The sequence below is a fragment of the Rhinolophus hipposideros genome (genome assembly GCF_964194185.1).
Source record: "Rhinolophus hipposideros genome assembly, chromosome: 4".
In the NCBI taxonomy this organism is placed as follows: Eukaryota; Metazoa; Chordata; class Mammalia; order Chiroptera; family Rhinolophidae; genus Rhinolophus; species Rhinolophus hipposideros.
Window position 1 is genome coordinate 66,835,650 of NC_138050.1, and position 23,100 is coordinate 66,858,749.

Below are 23,100 nucleotides of genomic sequence, written 5' to 3' on the forward strand. Positions count from 1 at the left end.
AAATGCCAAGTGGTCATAGTTACAAGACACTTGTTTTCATATCACTCCCAATAAAAGCTTTTCTGCTGTACTGCTGATAAATATTGACATTACGTTCCAAATCACATGGAACAGTTTGAAATCCTGTCTTCTCTCACACAAAGCAAGGAAAAAAAATCAGAATTAAGCTTTGACATTTAGCTTATTTCTCTAAGAGCAAGGACCACTGCAAGTTGGAATTTTCACCTTGACTTTTTTTTAAACATTTGTTTTATAAACAGAGTAAAAGTGGAAGGCCATTTAGAAAGATAGCAGATTTTCAATTACCTTGGAAACTCGGTTTGCAACTTCTCTGCCCACCGTCAGCCCTTGGACAAATGTCCTGGCAGCAATGAAGGCGCGGGTGACCTGAATTTTCAATTTCCGGGGTACATCTCCAAATGGCTTCAGTTGGTCTGTGTATTTGCTCACACATTCCAAGTAATCCTCGCTAAAGTGATACTGCGGGTTTATCAGCTGAAACATCCGCTCCAGGAGCCGAGCCCAGAAGTCATTGAGCATTTCCTCCAAATTCACATTGCCTCCAGTATAATATCTTTTCAGCTCTGTGAAGAGATCCTGGAACACTTCTGAATTCTGCATGTACAGCATCCCATAGGTCCGTACAAACATATCATTTAGTGACTTTTCTGCATTCTCCAAGAGCTCTCGGAAAAATTCTGCAAATGAAACAAGAAAGCAGTCATATAGTAAGATCTAGAAAGTCCCAGACATCTACTTACCTTAAAAATAACTGCTTCTAATGATCATTTTCATAGAAAAAAAATGTATACTGTGATTAAGGTATCAATAAACTGATAATAATATTTTAAATGAAAGTTGCTGTACATTGATAATCTCCTCTGAGTCAAAGAAAACCTGTGATTTCTATTTGAAAGGACATCGCTTATTATTAGAAGATTACCATTTATTATTCCACCAAAGTTCCTCAATTCTCTTTTCATTTACTGTTAAATTTTAGAAAATCCTACAGTTTGATATAAAGTCAAAACAAAATATGTTGCAAAGTATTGTCATTAACATAATAGTACATGGATACTAATAAAAACATTTACTCCATCCTATTTACAAATCTGTTCTAACACTAAACTCAATTAAATTGCTTTTATTTGGAATAGTGCATAAATAGAATACTCAAATTACTGTAATATTTTAGACTTTTCGTAGTTGATATATATAGCAATCAATTATCAGTGTTGAGAGATTCATAATGCAATTAGATTCACTTCATACCAAGAGCATAATAAACATAATTTAGTTTGCCATAATGAATCAAAAGTTATAAAGTACCTTGCATTATCATTATAAACAAACTTATTTTAAAGTATTTGAATAAAATGTAGGCAATTGGGATTTCTGGTTATTCGGTTCTAAACGAAAACATATACCAAGAAATGAACTCTTCTATCCTGCAACAGCACTTGAGCGTTACTGGGATCACTTATGGGATATAAATAAATAAATAAATAAATAAATAAATAAATAAATAAATAAATAAGAAATTACTGTCACTGGGTATTATTAGCCTCATTGGACCTCATGTTAGGCTCCCTCAAGAAGTAGTTCATTTGTTTAAGACAACTATCAATGTGCACAAATAAACCTGGGTAGAGTAAGGTCAAGTTTTATCCCATATGGAGAATGTGATTTGGGATGGAGAAAAGACTAAGGAAGGAAAGAAAGTGCTTCTGAGTTTATAAATCCAAGTTTCCAACAAGAGAGTGCCCTTTCTTTTGCCTCTCATCGTTCCCTTTTATTCTCTGAAGGTATGTTCCTTCTCAACTAATAAAGGGATAAATCAAGTCCTACATACCTCAAGAAATCTAAGTAGGAAAAAAAAAATACTCTCTTCTTTTTGGAGCCCTGGGGAGCGGGAAAGATGGGATCCTGAGACACAGGAAGGAAAAAGCTATGAACTCTCCAGGATTCCATGGAAGCTACACCTCATTTCTGCTTTACTGAAGTTGCCTGAAAAAGACTTGATTTAGCTACTTCAGTTCTGAATAATATAGTATAAAACAATTGTCTTGATATGGTGTCTAATAATGATGATTATTTTATATTTGTTATGGAATAAAACCAGAGCACCAAAGCTAAAAAAGGACTCTGCTTACATGTTTGAGACAGTGACACACCCTCTTACTGTGAAAGAAATTCTATTGGTACAGTGACAGGGATTATCTAAGCCCTGTTTATAAAGCCTGTGTGATCTTGTCCAAGGCACCAAATACTTCTTATTTTAATTTTTCTCAAATGTAAAATCAGGCTAAATATTGTTAAACCTCTCTAGTGTTCAAGGACTCAGAAAGAAAAAAGTGGTGAAGCAAATTGGGCACATTTTTCAAAATTGTCAAAGGATCAATTAAAATATTTATATATGTTTTCTATATGTTCATGTGATTTATAATTTTGTGACATCAGCAGCATTTCAGAATTTTTTCAGAAATATGAGTCATCTTGTTTGTTCTAAAATAGAAACCATATCAAATTATTAATATCAATACCAAAGTATAAAATTACATTATTAAAACATTGCATTGCTGAAACCAAGAATAAAAATAGCTTTATCTTGTTGATATAGGAGCAGGGTAAAAGGTGTTATAGGTTGTGGAAATAAAGTAGAAGAGAATGGGGGAATAATACTGAATTGAAAAATACTAATAAAACGAGACTAGAAAGTGGATTCTAATCATGAGATCAGGACAGCGTATTCATTTATCTTCTTTTTGAGGTTAATTATTTCGTTAGGCTCACAAATTAAAGCTTAGTTTATTGAATAGAGAGTACTGCCTTCAGCAATGAATGGTTAGTAATCAATAATGCGGTCTGGATTTGCAAAGAGCTAAAATGAAAAAAAAAAAGGAAAATAAAGAACAACAACAACAACAAATCTTCTGGTTCTTACTGCTCTCCAAAGACTTGAGATATAAGTGCTTCTCTGTTGGAATGAAGATTTTATTTTATTTTATTTTATTTTCCTTTTACTGAAGGTAACATTCTTTAGGCTTTTTCCCTTCCTGACATGTAGACTATAAAGTATTGGACTGATGTCCACTTTGAATCTGAATGGTTAAAATCAGACTGCTCACTCACTGTGTCTTGTGGTTTGTCTCCTTATGCCTAAATTAACATTCATCATTAAATATAGAAATCAAGTTATTATATTTTAATGAATATGACTCAAGAAGCATTTCATTAGATTTCAAGCTTAAATTTGTGTCTAAGGATGTGTCACTGTCTCAGAAGTTTGCTATTAGCTTCACTGGTCCTCAAAAGTCAAGTTATTATTCCTTGTTCAAAATTATTATATGGTTTAGTGATCTCAGGGTCTATGCTAATATTTGGTACTGAAAGACACTAATGCATTAAGTGACTATGACAAATGTTGCTACCTTAAGGTACATTGATCTTAGATCTTATACAAGATGAGGATCCAAGGTACTGAGGCAAAACTAACGTCCTCAAAGCAAGTATGCTCATTTCAGTTTTAGCGTGCCTAGAGACTCAGACTTCTACCTTTTGAAGGTTGACTCTTTGAACAAAGCATTTTATGCTTGGATGAAAATTGTTGCCCAGCAAACCAAACAAGATGGGTATTTGGAAGACAGTTATCAGACACATTTTGCTGATGAAGTGTGATGCCTATAAAGCACAGAGAACAAAACTGAATAGCAATATAAAGAAAACTATCTCAATCTAACCTTTTGTTGAATCGGAGAGGGCAAATCTCACATTGGATGAAGCTTTCAGTCAACAAAAATTCTCATGTGCAAGAAACGCTTGGCAGAAAAAAGTTTTTGCTTTTTTTTCTTCCATAATCAGGAAATGGCTTAGAGCTCAGTTATGCTTCATAGATGCACAGAATAATTCTTTCCAGCCAGTATTAGCCTCTGGGAGGATTTTATTCATCTAGAGGGGAGATCTGGATGCAAACATCTGTTGGCCGCAGGGCACACTGCTTCAAGGGGGAGAATCAGCTTGCAGATAAAAACCTCCACTGTTTCAAAAGCAAAAAGAAACTCTGCATGCTGCCTGATCACTGGGAGAGGTCTCCTAAGGGGCAAAAAATCCACTCCTAGGAGCCACAAGGTGCCCTAGGGCATCAGAGAAAGGCTTCAAATGATGCCTCTAAATGAATGGATCAAAATGTAAGGTGCTTGCAGGGCCTTAGGGAGGTGAGAGCAAGAGGAGAAGAGCAGTCTAGAGTCTCTCTAGGAATTTGCAGTGAATAAAGAAACAGCAAAAGCTTTGACCAATTAACCTGGAAAAGTCTCATTAATACTAGTGTACTCGAAGATAAACATACTCTGTGGTGGATTGAGTATAGACACTGAATTAAACACTATATAGCATTTACCTAGAAATTGTAGCACTTTCTAATTCTATTCTCATGCTCTCCAAAATACTTCTTACTGAAATCTTGTTTAAAACTAACATTTCAGGATCATGGTGTAAATCTATGTAATCACAGAACCCAATGAATAAAAAGCTCTGGGCACTGGTCAGTGGAGGTTATACCTATACATGATTACAGATAGCACTCGTTCTATCAGGGGGACGCAGGAGTACTCAAATACAGTACCATGTATTTGTGTTGAGTGCATTTCTCTCCTAACCTGTTTCAAAACAGCATGCTAAATCAGTTCAGTCCACCCAAGACCCAAGCTTGGGCTAAGAAAAGACCTGGAGGACTCGCATGAAGGGTAGAAGGGTTAAGAAAGCTGATATCCTGGAAAGGATATGATTCATCGACACAATAAAGCTACCAGCCTGCCTCCCTATGCCTTTTTCAAGGTTAAGTGAGTACGAGCATCCTTCCTCATTCTGCATACATACGCCAGCTTGCAGGTATAGCTTTCGATACGATTTCTCCTTTCAAAAGTCTTCTTGCTTACATGATAAACTGACATGACTACAGAAAAATCCTGAGTTAATGAACAGCATTGATGAAGGAAGAACCACAGTACCGTTTACTCTCTTCTGTGTGAAGACTTTGAGGGTGAGAAAACACAGTCCCCTAATGGCCTGTCTCTTCCCAATCCCAGGAGTGAGGCCGTGTAAGCAGTGAAGATTGCTGTTGCTCAGGGAGTCCTTGCCACATAAAGTGATACCCTTGGCAAGTCATAGCACATGCAGTATTTTACAGTTGAATGCTATTCATCTACACCAGGGGCTCAGCCTCAGCATTCCTGACATTTTGATATAAAAATCTTTGTCGTGAGGAGCTGTCCTGTGCATTTTACAATATTAAGTAGTGTCCCTAGCCTCCACTTCCTAGAAGCCAATAACAAATCTTTTCCCCAGCAGTCATGACCAAAAAACGTCTCCAGACATTATCAAATGTCCCCAGGGGGGTGGGAATCACTCTGATTCCACCCACTGAGAGTCACCCTTCTACTGATAAATTCCAGAGGCCTACAAATAGGACATCAAAAACACTCGGAGAAAAGGCCAGCACATTTCTGGACCTCATCGACCCCACAATTTATTTATGAGATAAATTTGAGGAGCTGTACTTTATCTTTCTTTTTGTTTATTTGGTTTGCTTGTTTTAGTTTTTATTTTTATTTTATTTTATTTTTTGTCTTTGTCCCCCCACCCCCTTTGGGAAGAGCTGTCCTTCATGTGAAAGGAAATGAAATACAGGTTATATTCATGGGTAAGATTCTTGGTGGTCAATAAATACCATTTACATGTATGGTGCCCACCATATGGTAGCGTCTTAAAAAGTGGTAGTGTGTGCATAGATAAATGAATGAACGTGAGCTTCCAGTGAAATACAGCCACCTGGTCTGGTCTCCTCTTAGATAGTAATGATTTTTTGGGCCCACCTCAGAGGGAGAGAGACACTGTAAAACACATCTTAGAACAGGCATAACTGATCTACCCTCTTGTCTTCTCCAAATTCTTTTACATTTACATACAAAATCATTCATATCCTCCCAAGCTCCAAGTTCATGTACCTCTACACATAAAATGCCGTGTGGCCTCTGTTCAAAAACATGTTGTTTATCCAGACTGTTCCACCAGACTCTCACTTCCTCTCTGAACAGTCCAGCCTATCGTGAGCCATGCTTTGCCTGGTTTCATGCTTACCTCTCTGCTGTTGTCTCTACTGGACCTTGACCTCAAAGCCCATGATTTCACCAAGCTGACTGTATTCACGTTCATGCTTCATTTAAGCAATGCCCAGTATACTACTTTAGGGTTAATTCCTAAACCACTTCTGAGTCTTATACATTGCAGTCAAGCCTTCATCCATTTAACAGCTATTTTGTTGTATTGAATAAATTCATTCCGGAATTTTTTTTTCAATAAACAAAACTATGTCATTTTTTATTTCTTCATAATACAGATTAAACATGACATAAGGGAAAGAAGAAAGAGCTACTTTGAATAGATATCCTAGTATATTGTTTTAGTAGTTTTTCTTCAGTATAAGTTACATTTTTGTGGGAGAAATAGACCCTCGGTATGTATTTAAAAAAAAATTTGGGGGTTGAAATTATATAAATCTATTTTCAAAATAAAAATTTACTCAAAAAGGGAGAAATCTGAATCTATAATTATTGTGAGGCAATGTTGCTGTAAGCAGAAATTCATTTGTGATTTGCCACTTCTTTCTTTTCATTTATACTTTTTCTTGCTCTGTATGTATATGCTTTCATAGATTAAATGTATTCCATTATGATAAGTATTATGATTTACTCAGTCAGTTCATCCCAGGAGTTAATAGAAAACTATATAATTCAAAGTAATCTAATAGTAGTAATCTACTTCTTTCTTGTTAGATGGATTATTATAATCAAATATCTGCCCCTTAAGTAAGTGTCCACACCTCAACACAAACAGAATTAAAATGTAATCAATATAACAACAGAATTATCTTTATCATTTTCATTTGCCTTTGTTATATTTTAGGAGGAAAGTAAAAATAAATGTAGATGACAAGTGGATTTGACACATTGAGCAATGATAATTTCAAGCATAACTAGAGATAGTACCTAAGAAGATGCCTGACGTTTATGGGCCTCATATACAGTGACAGACACCGTGTTATCAGATTTACATATATTTTAAGTATATCGGATACTAGGGTATCCAGTTTGAAATGAGGAAGCTGAAGTTCAGAAATAATAAGCACGTTGCCCTAGACTACTGAACTAGCACATGACCCAGAGCTCCAAACCATTACAGACCAGGATAGGTTCTAAGAAAGAACAGGAGGGTGGGGTAGCTTTGCAGTTTATCTTAAATCAAATATAAATTATTTATAAAAATAATTTTCATATATGATTGTTTTTTCCACTAACACTAATTAGTCAATGCAACTGAGACTGGAGAACATAGTCCAATCTCCAGGGCGGGTACATCTTTCTCCAAGGATTGACTTCCACTAGAAAAAAATCAGTCACAGAGCATGGGATTAACTACAGTGTATAGAATAATGATCATCATACAAAAGGACACTAAAAATATTTGACTAAAAAATGCGTCTCATTTGTGATATATGTGCATATGCATATATATTAAATTGTATAATATCATTTTTAGTAATACATGTGCATTATAATCAAATACACATATCTGTAGGTGAACACATTCATTTAAATGTTAGAACAAAATTGAACAAAAATCCAACAATGAAAAAGAAGAATATACCACAAAGTATGTGATACAAAATGCACGAACTGTTTAATATATAGCCCTTTAAAAAAAAAATTGCCAATCCCTGCATAAAGGGTCAAAATCCTAAATGAAATGTTCAAAGATAAATTAATTTAATAAAACATATTATTCCTTTAAATTCTTGTAAGTCAGGTAATATTTAATTATTACTCTGCAATATCTAAGTAATAGAATAAATGTCCCTTTCCTCCATTGTTTTCTATCTTGTGTGTTAAAATTAACTCTGACAGCTCTGCAGCACATTCATCTCTTTATTTTCCCCTGAGAGGTAACTATAATCCAAAAGTCAATTCTTAAATCACTTAAATGATTTAGTGGATTTAGGTGACTTTAGTGATTTTTAAAGTGGACACCCCTAAATTTTTCTAGGGTTGTGGTCTAATGAGTCTCTGGAGAACTTCATAAGGAGAAAATCCCAGTAAACCTGGCATATAAAATAGACAATATAGAAATGGAAAAAGAAAAAAAAATAACACTTTACTTCGATCCTAGTTTAGACAAAAGAAAACAATATTATAATTTCATTTGTTACTTTCTCTTCATGATCATTAATAAAAATAGAAATTTAAACTAGCTTTTAACATCTTACAAGGCCCTATAACGAAATACAATGCTCATATAGATCTAGGAGAATTATTTTCAGAAAATAATAAATACATCAGCTGTTAAAAATACTGTAATGCATAATTCAAAATTGCTTGCTATATTAATCCAAAGGTTATTTTTATTATATTACTACCATTGTGTTGGAAACATCCACATGTCAGATCTAATTAAGAAGAAACATAGGAGTTCTAGAGAAATACTTTTAACCAGTAAATCAAGAAAACCCAAGATAATAATACATTTTAAAATACATTATTTAGCTCAATTGGACATCACCATTTCATATTTTCCAATGTATTTAATCTAACCAACTAGATTTTTCCATGAATACATCTTTAATGAAATGTCATAGTTTACAATTATGAGTGTTCGTTAAAAATGATCAATACCTTGCACCAAAGTCCTTCAATTTAGTGCCATTAAACTACAGTCGACTGAGGAGACTAAATGCTCTTTTTTTTCAGTATCAGGTGTGCAACTTAGCTGTGAAAAGGAAAGTTACCTGGAAAGCAGCACTAGGCAATTGGTTGATATAGGGAGATTTGAAGCAATAAAGCAGTTTATAGAAATTGTTGACTTGAAGTCACATGTCTCAGGGTTAAATTTTTTCTATACTTAATGATCCTTTACACATCAGATTGATAAATGTTTTATTTCTTGGTAGTCTATTTCTCTTTAAGTTATCTTTTAAAGTAAGAAAGCCTGATTAGGCTATTTATGTTCATAAGGTGGTATAGATAAACTATTCATTCTGGGAATCATAAATTACCTTTGAAATTTGCTGACAGTTGCTGCCAAAAGCAAACACCTGTTTTGAGCCTGGAGACTGTACTTCTACCTCACCCTAAGCAATGCATATGATTTGCTTTCTGAGATGCTTTCAGAGTTCACTTTCAACATTGCGCAACTCCTTAGCTTTGGCCTACTGACAACGCCCTCTGGGTCTTATCCCAGACCCTGCTTCCATTTTTCTTTTAGAGATGATATTACCCACAATATTGATTGCCTATTTAACCCATTATGCACCTAAAAGATAAAGCTCAAAATCACTTCCCACTTTTTGTTTTCCTCAACATCAAAAATGCAGTTGGGTTTTCAAACAAGAATAGCATATTACTCTGTTTACAAACCCAGTTCTTTGCCCAGCTCCCCTTCCTTCTTTACCTAACTACTTGTGGGATGAAAGGCTGAAAAAAGTCCTCCAGCACCAAAGCACCAAGGGTGAATTCTGGGATGCAGAGCCAGAGTTAGTTTGTAGGCAAACTTTCAGTGACAAGGACCAGGGGCTATTGGAACAAGAGATTTGTGTGGGATTTTAAGGAGAGTGAGGAGGAGCATCAAAATGGAATTTACTTTTTTCTTCCTTCTTCATGGAATTCAGTGGTTCTCATCCTTGGCTGTCCATTAAAATAGCTTAAAAAAATCTTGATGCCCAGGCTGCGTACCAGAGTAACTAAATTACAATCTCTGAAAGTGGGATCCAGGTATCAGTATATATTCAAGCCCCCCAAGTGATCCCAATGTACAGCAAAGATTAATAATTACTACAGCTTTTCTCCGTTCTCCAACAGTTTCATTTTTGTCAATGCATATGGTGGTCATATGGGTAAGGGAAGGAAGAATGATGATGGAGGGAAGAGTCATGTTATACATTATGAAAGCCCAGATTCCTGCTTCCTTTCATTTCCTTTTCCTTCTCTCTTTTCTCTAAGAAGACAATTAGTGTTCTGGTCTTGGAAAGATTGCATTGCATTGATTAAAGAGGTGAAGAGGTGTTGAGAGTACGTAAGGAGCACTAGCAGTGGTGCAGGTGATAAGAGTGTAGTAGTCTCTTTTCCTTTCTTCTCCATCTCTTTCCTTTGCCTTCAATTAACTCTCTCTTCTAAGTCTCACTCTGCCTTCACTGGGCTCCTCCCATGGAAGAAAGGGTGCAGTATGGGAAGAGGGAGGACTAAGCTTTGATATTGCCACAGCTAATTAATACTCAAGGAAAAGGGATTGCCTATCATAGTCTAACTCAGGTGTCATTGAAATGCATAACACAGACAACAGAAGGAAGATGTTAAATGTATTGGGAAATGTTGAGTTGTAAAAACATAATTAAACATAAAAGTTTTAATGAAAGCATTATATATTAATTTAACACTAAATTGTTAAGTTATATCCTTTCTGGTCCATCAAAAACCTGTAATGCTGAAACTATGCTTAAACTCCTGTTTAAGTTTTCTTTGCTCAACGAATGTCTAATGAAAGCAAAAGTCCATAGAAAGCATGAGTTTTAAAAAATAAATTGAATAATAACATACTCATATATTCTGCTATACCTCACTTTTATTTTTGAATTGTTTTTAACTACCTACATTTTATAAAAAAAATAATTTGAACTTCCTTGATATTTATTACTGAATTCATTTGTTAAAAAAGTGAAATGCAGGATGCTTCCATTGGAAAGAACACTAATGAAATGAAATAGCTCAATTGCAAAGACAAGGTAAAGTGTTTGCATAAAAGATATTCCTCTATTTCTACTAGCAAAAAAAAAAGTAACAAAAAAAATCCCAAGAAAGAGAATATGCACACAGTAAAATACTGTTGTATTTATGATTATATGTAAAGGATATTTCAAAGCTAATACTTAGTAAGCACTAACTATGCCTGAGTTAACTTCCAAGAGCTTCACATGTGTTAACTAATTTAATCTGTAAACAACTCTCTGAGGTAGTTATCATTATCATCTGAATTTTACATTTGGGAAAATAGGAACATAAAAGTCATGTAACTTCCAAGATTCATAGCTAACAGGTGATGGTTCTGGGATTACAAACCCAGGCAGTCTAGCTTCAGTATATTTCCCACAGATGCAAACACAAGTTCTATGAGGATCGACACTTATACAATTTTGAGGACTCTCTTTAAAAAATATAATGAACAATTACAAGTACCAAATTAGGTATAGGTTTATGGATAAATGTTGAAAAGGTTCTATTCAAGTGATAGGTCCTGACATCATCAGATTGACAGGATGTCTACCTTTAATGTAAGCCTTGACAGAAAATGATAAGATGAAATAACAGATACAAAATTATATATCAACAAGAAAAATAATAAGTTCTAGAGAGGCTGTGGAGAAAAAGGAACCCTCATAATTTGCTGGTGGGAATATAAATTGGTACAGCCAAAAGATTAAATACTGCCATTTGCGAGAACATGGATGGATCTTTAGATTATACTAAACGAAATAAGTCAGAAAAAGTTGAGAACCATATGACTTCACTTACATGTAGGATATAAAACTGAAAGCAACAAAGGAACAAGACAAACAAGCAAACAAAAACTCAAAGACACAGACAGTAGTTTAGTGGTTACCAGAGGGTAAGGGGAGAGAGAGGATGGTAGGAGAGGGTGAAAAGGGGTCAAATATAAGGTGATGGAAGGAGAACTGACTCTGGGTGGTGAACACACAATGTGATATACAGATGATGTACTCATATTATAGAAATGCACACTGGAAATCTATATAATTTTACTAACCATTGTCACCTCAATAAATTTAATTAAAAACATAAAATAATTATGTGAACATTTAAATATATATATATATGTATATATATATATATATATCCAGTATAATCTCAATTTTGTGAAAAATGTATAAATACAGTGAGAAATATAATATATATATACACACACACAAAAGCAATTTAAATGGTTTATTTGTATTTTCATCTCTATACAGTGTTTAATTTTCCAAAGTTTATATGGCTATAAATTACTTTAATAATTGGAGAAAATGATAAATATTATTTTAACATAAAAAGACCTTTTGATGAAAAATCCTGCTTAATTATAGAGGGAAACACCCATTTAAAAATATTGAATAAAACTATTTTGTTTAATGAACCTACGGAAGGAAGTCCAAGAAATAAGACCAAAAAAACGCATGAAAATAAACAAGAAGTTTACTCAGAAATCACAGAATATATCCACAAGGTAACAGGGATAGAATTAGAGTCTCTTGACTCTAAATCTAGTGGAGTCATGCTGATAAGTGAAAAGGACTTAATAAAAAAAGAAGTAGTAAGTAGTTTATAAGGCATAGCACGAGGGCTGCAAAATAATGCTACCAGTCAGATTAGGTAATTATTCATTGATGATTAGAACTCTACACTTTTGTAGTCAAATGAATGTTTTCCAAAATATAGATAATTTCTATTTATTTTTAGACTGAGAAGGGATTTCTCAAACTGATGTAATCAGTGTTCAATAAAATTCCATTGTTCATTATTACAGATGTCAGCCCAAACCAAAATAGAAAAAAAAGAACACCAACATTAGATATCAATGATTGTATAAATGTAATGTCATTTTCTCTACAGACGGTTTGGAAGGGATTTGATGAACGTTAGCACAGGATGATAAACCATGCAATTCTCATGTTTCTGCAAACATTTTACAATAACAAAAAAAGTGAAGAAATTCAAGGCACCTCCCAATCACCTGTCACCACATGCTTCAGTTTGTTGGATAAGACTTAGAAATGGTACAGTCTCCCCAAATTATGTCTGAGAAATCATCTTACTCCTTAAATCTATTGAAAGGAAATGAATATCAGCCACACTTAGCATCATGGCTTTCTTAATTCAAAGGTAATTATATAATTTTGATGAATTACTATTCATCATCAATTGAATAAATTACTATTATTCATCATCAATTGAATAAATTACTATTATTCAATTATTACTATTGAATAAACAATAGTAATTCTAGTATCGGTATATAATGAGATTCACATTATAGTTGTGTAAGACATAAATGCAAATGCATTACTAATTTAATGTTGATATAAATTTGCTTAACAATGATTAAATTTGCTTTGTCAGTCAGTTATGAGATTATTCTCAAAGAGAAAATATTTAATTCATTAATCTCATGTTGCATGATGGCTATTATACTTTTATAACATCAATCATTTAGAGTACAGTAACAAAAACAATCATTTTTAACCATTTCATGAAGTGTCAATTATTGAGTACCAACATCTTTTATGAAATTCTACAATATTGAATGCGTGCACCTTATTTTTCATGTTAAAATAAAATTAAACCATATATATGGAACATGCTTATTTTGATTCATGGGTGTATTTTAAGTTTACAATTAGCTTTTAAATTATTTATATTTTATCTTCTAAATTATATAGATCATATGTAAAAGTCTCTGAAAGAATACATTCAGTTGAGTATTTTTCTTAAAAAATATTCACACCACAGGCCTATTATTTTCATTTCATTGCATATTTCATAATATTTGTTCATTGTTATTAGCCATATGTTATATAGTGATATCATTCTTACGTTTATTCTTATGTGTCTCATAAAACCTTCCCCAAAACAATTAGCCATGGTTTTCAAGAAGGTATCTATCTACATATTAGAAATCGGTAATCTCTATCAACGGTAATCTTAAAACAGCTCTGCTTTCGGGAGACTTATTTAATAAGTTTTGTACAGCTTCCCCCAAGTAGCTGTTCTTTGTTTTTGGTTTTGAATTATTCTAAATACCCTGACGTAAGAATAGTGCCTATGCTGTAAATGTGGCTCCCTTCATGCCTATTTACCCCCTCTCTTTTTGAACTGTGGATGGTAATGCATCTCCTTCCATTTCCACCTGCTACATTCAGTTATCAAGAGCAGATATCAACCAGTATCTTTCTCTGATAGATAGAATACTAACCTTTCACAAGATTTGAGACACAGGGTGCTCTGGGGACAATAAAATTCAAATAGGTTTATTTCAAAGGGCAACCCAATCTCAATTTTGTTCATGGGTCACTTGGCAGACCATTTAGCAATGAAGCTTTTGTGTTTTCCCAAGCCAGATTATGTCTAGTTCATTGTGACAAAGGTGTCCAATTAAGTGGGCCCCAAAAGCCAGTTCCAAAGGAGGAAAAAGAAAAGTTGAGTATAACATTTTAGTACATCTAACAAAAACTCTATTGGCCAGTGATTCTAATTTCGCTTAAATTATACCTAAGATACTCAAAAGGTATATCAAAGCTGACCAGGTTGATAATATGGATGATTAGTATAATTGGCAGTATTGTGATCCTTACGTGTAAAGTGCAAAAGATTATTTAGAGATGTCCACTTCAAATAAAGGCCTAATGGAAATCAAAATCAAGAGTTAAAACTTATGGTGTTTTTTTTTTGTTTTGTTTTAATATTATGTAGGTATCTGTTTAACATTTTTCTAGAACTAAAACTCAAAGAATATTAATTAACAAAATAAATCAAGAATAAGTACTACATACATATGAAGAAAAAGACCGGGACTAAAACCTATTCCTGCAATAGCAATGAGTAATCTCTACAAAAGGCTTCATATGTTTCTCCTGGCCACTCTTTTGTCATTATTTAAAATTATCTCTGCCACATAGAAGCTTGTAGTTACTTCCTAATAAGAAAATGAGAAAGGAAAACCAAAAGCAGTTTCGCGTTAAGAATAGTCCTAAAATTATTACTCGTGTGTGAGATACTACCAGCAAACTGTTATGGAAGGTAACATATTCAAATTTAAAGAATGTTAATAATTTTATACGACTTTACACGATACTGATGTTTCATATGTACATCATCATCTTTATAATTAATTTTAATTCTTAAATAATTACATATTTAACTATGTAGTATGAATGTTTTGTTCTTTTTTAAAGTTTTACAAATAAACGTTTATAAAGGGAGAAAGTTAAATATATATATATATATATAAATGATTTTTTGTTACTGTACTCTAAATGATTGATGATATAAAAGTATAATAGCCATCATACAACATGAGATTAATGAATTAAATATTTTCTCTTTGAGAATAATCTCATGACTGACTGACAAGATATATATATATATATATATATATATATATATATATATATATATATATATATATATGATATGTACTTAAATTGTAAAAAGTTCTTAAAAATCTAAATACCATTTTATTAAAAGAGAACTTTGTGGTTACCAATTTTGTTTATTTTAAATATCATATCAAACCATTTTCCTCAAGGTATTTTAAAATCAATCATTATTAAAAAAAATAAATAAAAAATAAAATCAATCATTATTGATTTTCTTTACTGTGTTTTACAAATTAAATAAGACTCTTGAAATGTTATGATTATAATCAATTGCATACTTAAAATAAAATATTTATTATGGCTCTTTTGTTCTTTCATTTCAATAATGCAGCTGAAAAACATTTCAAATTCAAATTTCAACAAATTCTTATTAAAAATGAATTTGAGACTACAATCTCCACAGATGTTATGCAAAATTAGAGAATGCTAATTAGATTATTTAAAGATCATGTTTACTTTTAAAAATTCTTGGAACAATCATCACATATATTTTCATTTATTTGGTAATACTAAACTGATGAGGTTAAAATTATGTTTTACAGAGGCATAGGAACTATCAATCTATAGCCTATCTTCTCTGTGCAGAGGAAATGTGATCTAACAGCAGTGCAGGATATTATCTAAAGCAATTCTCTAGAAGAGGGGGTATGCATGTCTGAAGCACACCTTTGAATTAGATGGAACATACAGCATGTCATAATTGTAAAGATGCATCATTGACAATTACTTGCAAATAAAATTCTCTTGGTTTTACCAAAAGTTGAGATCTAGGCATACAACAGTTACTCTTAGTGCCTCATCTGTAAAGTGGAAATTATAATAGAACCTTTCTCACAAGGTGACGTGAAGATTATATGAGATACACAAAGTATCTCATATCTGAGAGTGTCTGGCATATAGTAAGCACTATAATTGTCAGCTATCATTAGTTCTTTCTCAAGAATGAAAACACTTGCTAATAATAACCATGGTCGTTATTATCCATTTAAAGTCTATCTTGGCATACAAGAGAACTTTATTTTTCACATCATGCTGGCCCAATGAGGTCTCATGAAGTATTTTTATTGAGAATGGCAAAAAATATATATTTGGTGACAAAAATAGATAAGATATATTAGTTGTTGTGTGGTATCTCTAGTCAAAAAGATAGTTCAGTGGAAAATTAAATATAGTCCTATAAAAATTGTATATCCCTTATTCTCTCTTGAGTTGATCAACTATCCTTCCCTTTAGGGTTAGGTAAAGCTTTATTGCTATATCTTGTTTATGGTCTCTCAGTGACTAAGGCCTAAAAGTAACACCCTTTCACTGAATATATAAAAATATTTTACCTTCTGAGTAATCAAAAGACATCATTGACATATGTTGGTGCCAAAGTCAGCTCATTTGCACCTGAAATCTTGCAAATGGTACTGTGGTTTGGGGCAGAGGTGCAGTAGAAGAGGCAGGGCAAGTAGTCTGAACTAATGTAAGCAGAGCAGCCTTATTTTTACATTTTGCATTTATGAGACTTTTTTCTTTGATATATATTTTCTACTATTAATTACTCTGCAATTCCTTCCCAGTTCAGTTCAATCACACTCTAATTTGTTAAAACTGACTTTAGATTCTCAATGTTCTTTTCAGAGAGTATGGCAAAGATGTTCCACAATGCTGACTTAGCGGCAGGTCTCTGAATATGTTCTTTACTCTCTCATGAATGAATGTGTATTAAAAACAAAACAAAACAAAACAAAAAACAGATCCACAATGCAACTTGTTGGAAACTTGTAAATAACCACAAACTTGTCCCTATGCTATTCACTGACCAAGTCTAAGAGCATTTCCCTAATCAGTTCAATATCTACCTGATTATTGAACCCAAGCCATTTTTTTACAAGTTGTCAATGACCATTCCATGTGAAATAGCATTGATTATTGTGCAAAAGTCAAACTGGGCTGTAACCAATAGGTCTTCCTGTCTATAAGATCAGTTACTGTCAAAGAGGAAAATTAGTTCTGTTTGGCATAGCTTGTTTTTGAGCAGTCCATGTTACCTGCCACTTTGTTACACTCCAGGTGCTTGCAAATTGATTGCAGAATAAATTGCTTCTGACTCTTTTCAAGAATGGACCTTAACCTTACAAGTGATTAATTCCCAGATATTTACTTCATTTTCCTTTCTTACAATCTGCTGTCATTGTCCTTTCCCCACTTCTCTGGGATCTATGCCAGTCTGCCATAAATCTGCAAATTCATTTAAATGAATACAAGGTAATTTGATGTTACATTTGATTTGGCATTAAATGCTACACAGTTGTTGACTTCAAAGTCAAATACATAAATCTTCACTGCTCATGAAAAGAGGAGGGATTTCTTCTGAATTGGTTTGAATGTAACCAACTGTGCAGTAGCTCAGATCTATGAAAACAGCCACAGCATTAAACAAATGGGTTATAAACCCTTCTTCTTACCATAAGTTTATAAGTAGAAAAACATACATATGTATCCAAATGAGATAAATAAGAACTTGAAGCAAATCTTGGCTTTTGTTATACATATATCCTGCTGTGGTATTTTTCAGATCCAGGCATCAGCTCAAGTTTTCTCCAAGAGCAAAATAGTTGCACAATTCTTAATACTGTACACTTGACTTTACAATTTGGGCATTACTTTTGAATTTGTTTGATTTCAAGGAGTGAGTTAGATTAATCACATTTTTTTAATGTCCTTTTTGTGGTTTAATTATAGATCATTCCCTGAAAGGTTACACAATAACAATTTATCAACTAGTTTTGGCGCTCTCAGGAGGAATGCCATTTCTCATTATCCTAATTTCAAAGCTAGCCATAATGCCAATGCACCTCCTAAGAAACAAACAATAGTCACATTCAAAGAAAAACTATCTTAAAGCCAGAACTGAAACCATTCCACATCAGTTTCAAGTTATCACAGGCTTAAAGCTCTGTTATCTCACGTGGGTCATTGTGGAAACCCAGGGCATCCTGCAACACAAGCACAGGGTGCTCCATTTAATGTAGAAAAATGATAGAAAAGTGGCCAGATGAAAATATAGCTAAAGTAATTCAGTGCAGCATTCAGGAGTCTAGTCCGAAGCTATTTTACATATACATGTACATGAATATGAAAAATATATATATATATAAATACATACATACATATTTTTTTTTCGTTTCTTAAGACAAAAATAGACTTGTCCTGTGAGTGCCAGCTGAGCCTAAACAGAGAATCAGAGTTTGGTTGTGTCTGATTAAAACAATGGTGAGTCACTACAGTGAGGAGATAAGCTGAGGGAAGGATGGTGCGGTATCTTCAAAAACAGTTTTGTGTGTGGGTGTCTCAGAAAAGCCAGGAATTCAGAGGCCAATTGAGCATCTATGCTGAGTCAGGCCCCAGGGAAGATATCTGAGGTAGAGGAAGAGAAGGGGATATAAGCAAAAGTTGAGTCCCTCTTTTTCCCAGAGACTTAGTGAGATCTGAAGCTTCTCTAAGACAAGACCCAAACATGAAAGTGGGCCTTTACAGTAGGGAGAGGGGCATTATCACTGCTCAGCTAATCACAGCATGGCCCCTGCACAGTAACAACAAAGAGAATGGAACTCCAGCTGCTACCTGGAGAGTATACAACACTTGCAACTCCAAGAAACAGAATCCAAGCAAGTCCACAGAGGGAGGTGACAGCAGTGGCAGCTGTAAGCTACCTCTCGCATGAGGCTTATAAACAGCGATAGAGGCAGCAGAGCAGAGAAAAAGTGGTGAAGTGGTAGGTGACACATATGTGCAAATATTCTGGATTCAGTTTGACACAACTAGACAGGCCTTGCTGGGGGTCAGTGAAGTGGCTGTCTAAGGTATGCCATGATGGGGGGAAGTGCTTCCTGCTTGTGAATTAGAGATATCAATGTCAATGTATTTTCAATTGTGCCTCAGAGTTGGTGAGGGCCAAAGATAACCACATTTTACACTATGCCCCCTAAAATTATAAGAATTAAAAAAAAATAGTCTCTAATTATGCAAATTGAATTTAAAGGAAATCTTAATTGAAATGCAGAAAATTAACCCACTAATCACATCTTACAATCTTCTTGATTTCCAATATTAGACATGGAAATGTATATGGTCACTGGTTCTGGGAACTACATCTGTTTTTAGCATTGCAAGAAAGATAACCATTTGATTTAGATGAAACTTTAATATATTTAGTTCTAAGGAGAGGGAAGGAGGGAGGGGGTAACTACCTGCAGGGTAGTCAGAAGAGTGACAATTTTTCTTATTTGTGGGACCTATAGTCAACTGAAAAATCCATTTTTCCTTTTAAAATGGATATAATTTTTACTTTCTCCTGTTTTCACATGCTCTCCTATTCTTTTATTCTCACAGACTATCCTATCCATGACAGGTCCAATTGTTGATACTTTTAAGACGTGTATAGAACGCAACCACTCTGCACTAGCTGTACAGCTACCACCAGTGATATGAGCTTCCATCATTTCTCAACTGCAAATGTGTGCTGATTCCCTGCTTTCACTTTGGCTCCCTACAGTTAGGTTACTGTCTACTGACTATCTCCACACCCTGGTCCCCATACTGGAAACTCAAAAAGTCAGCAATCTTGTTTGTCTCGTTTTGTTCACCAGTGAACATTAAGCCCCAAAACAAGATTCTGATACGTAGTAGGTGCTCACTAAATACTTGTCAAATGAATTCATGTTGCCTCATACTTTATGGAACAAAATATGCTCACCAGAGAAGGTCTGTTTAATCAAACACACTTCCCTGCAAATGTGCATAAGTTCAAAGCCCGGATGGTGGGAAGCCCTTACATTTATTGATAGGTATGAAACTTTCAATTATTAAATGAAAGACATTGGTTCATGTTACAGGAAGTTTAGATATCCAATAAGCTGTTTGAGGTGTGTGTGTGGGGGGGAGGATTGTTTGGGCTAGAAAACGCTTGCTGAAATCACATCTTACTAAGAAGTTATTCTCTGCATAGCTTAAAGATGAGGCTAACTCTTGCAATTTACATAACATTGTTTTTTCCTCTTCCTTTCTGTGTCCCTGTTGACACTCACTTGGAGTCTCCTCCCTCCTTCCCCTCCTATGACTGGAATAGATATGGAACAACACAAGTGATCTTTATCAGAAACACATTTTGTGTAACATTATACAATAGGATGAAAGTGTTCTACATTTTAGTTTCTTTTTTTGCAACATACAGATAGAGCTATGAAATATGTCACTACTTCATGAACCTAAATGAATCTAGTCTTTGCTGAATAAATGATTACCATTCGAAGCTGAGGTTTTAGAACCAATAAACTGTTTGGCCCCTGTTGTATTATGCAAACATGGGGCGGGGGACTCAGGAAAGGGAAGTTTGTTTTAGCAACCCATTTAATATCATAACAACCTTGTTGTCTGAGTCACCCATCTGCACTGCATTAAGTTGGGCTTGTAATTAAAACCAAAATTATAATTCCTTAAACTGTTACCTTTAGGCCAATGTTTCAGAAATTTCTTTCAGTGAACACAGCTGAGAGAAGAGAGCATAGAACTCTGAATGAGAAAGAAAATACTCTTGGGTTTTCAGTATGGTTTGACTGTATGGTCTTAGTTGAACCATGTGATCATCTGTAAATGTATTTATCCCAAGCGAGTCTACTATTACCTGAGTCTACCATATATCAGTGTCATGATCATGACTTTGAAAATCAAGCATTTGGAGTTTTTCTTGAGGGGAAGTGGGCTGAAAGAATGCAAAAGTCATTGCCTTTTATTGGATCAGTGATTCTCAAAGGTGGTCCCTGGATCTAGAAACTTGTTAAAATACAGATTCTTGGCTTCATTCCAGTCCTACTGAATCTGAATGTAACACTAGGGGTGGGGCCCATGAGTAAGTGTGCTTTAACAAGCTTTCCAGGTGATTCTGATGTCCACTAAATTTGAGAACTACTATATTAGAAGTGCAATTTCATTTGGCCAGCCTGAAAATATGGGTACCGTCAACAACTAACTCTTATTTTATCAAATTCCTGATATAAATATTACTGGGAAATGTGGGCTTTATTTCTGAATTTTGTCCAGAGATCTTTAAATCTTCTAACCCTCAAAAAGAGATCTTTCCTTAAATTCCACCTTTGTATAATTCCAGTCATTTTTATTCATTAGCAGAAAACACCTGTAACAGCAGGAGCTACTTACATTCTAATTGTTTCTTGTTCCTCTAAATTGCGCGTCATTATAAAAGAAATGACAGAAGTGAAATGGGAGAAGAGCAATGTGGCAAGAAGACTCTAGCCCATTTTCAGTGTTTAATTGCTATACAATGCTAACAACAGATTAAAAAGATAAATCAAAAGTTTGCCGAAAAAAGTGAGGCCTCCAGTCAGTTTTATGGTTTCATCTGAACTGCAAAGATATTATTATACACTCATTTACAAAACAATGAGCTCTTACTGTTTATGAAAGTTTAATCTCTTGGTTTATTGCCTTAATATATTTTACATTGGTAAGGTTTACTTTTAAATGAAATTTCTGACTGTCTTATGTGGATGTTATTTTATTCTGAGAATACAGACAGAATGAGTGTAACATCATAATTGTATTCATCTATGAAGCAATTAGAGTCGGGGTAATTGCTTCTAGTTCTCACATATCTGCATACAAAGTAATAGAATTAATATTTTATCATTTGGCAGTATCCCCTGTTAGCTAAGTATTCTAACGTTGTATATCTTCTCTGTCTGTCTTAGGAATTTACACTCACCCTATATTAAATTTGCCTAAATCAAAAAGTGTGCCAAGTAGAGAAACTACATGGAGCGTGTTGGCACCAGTGCTCAGTATAGACATCCAGTTGATGCACAATGGGACAGAGGCCAGTGAACACACCCTCAAAATTGAGCAGATTAATGACAACTGAAGGAAGACTTAGGAACCTCACCTCAGTCCCCGGCTATTTGCCAAGTGATCTCACGGTTGCCAAAGTAAGTATGAATTCCATGGTGTTTTAAGAGACGATTCTGATTAAAAACATATGGCTGCTCTAATATCAAAATTCCTATAAAAACACCTTTACAATTTTCTACAAGGAAAAAAAAATAATAGAGACAAAGATGGAGAACATGATGCCCTAGAGGAGAAGCTTGGTGAATGACTGACATGATTCAAATCCTCCGATAGAATCAACAAGACTAAGAAAGGCTAAATGAGGACTTACAGCCTCATTTATTTTCTAAGAAGCTTAGGCTGGAGGGAGAAAAAAGAAACCATAAATTAAATGGCACTTTGCTTGAATAAAAGGTGAATGAATGAGGGAATTAAGGTAAAACTAGCAGCTCAACCACTGGACCAAATTTAATTGATAGATAAGCTGTGTTTCAACACAAATAAATATTACAAAAGATGGAAGGAAACCAGCAATTCTGCTCCTTTGCAGTATATGCAAATAAGTATCCCATATGGAGAAAAAGTCTAGAATTAGCAGTGGTAAAAAAGTGTGTATGAATTATATTGTATGTTTAACATATGATATACTCCTACCCAGGCACCACATAACTTAGGTAATTAACCTATTATTAAATGACTTTACAAAGAGGTCATTTAACTGAAGGAAGTCCTGAAATATAGAGTAAACCATCAGTAATATACGCAAAGCATTGAGAATATAGAGAGGGATATGATATGGAGTATATAAGAGTTCGTTATTTTTATTATTAAATATAAGTATAGATTTAGTCTATGATTAGTTAGAAAATCATTCTTTTTCAATGACATAACAGTGACGCATTTGAAAGCTGTGTCCTCAGTCCTCTTACCCGTTTTACTTAAATTACTGTGGAACC

The 23,100-nt window shown here is 34.0% G+C and overlaps 1 protein-coding gene across 2 annotated transcripts in view; it reads right to left on the reverse strand.

Annotated features, from left to right (window-relative positions):
• GPC6 (glypican 6) overlaps positions 1–23,100 on the reverse strand; it is a 1,046,737-nt gene that overhangs the window by 525,735 nt on the left and 497,902 nt on the right. For both annotated transcript variants that reach the window (XM_081045970.1, XM_081045969.1), the window contains exon 3: positions 307–698. In XM_081045970.1, coding sequence (XP_080902096.1) covers positions 307–698 — 392 coding nt within the window. The remainder of the gene's footprint in view (positions 1–306; positions 699–23,100) is intronic.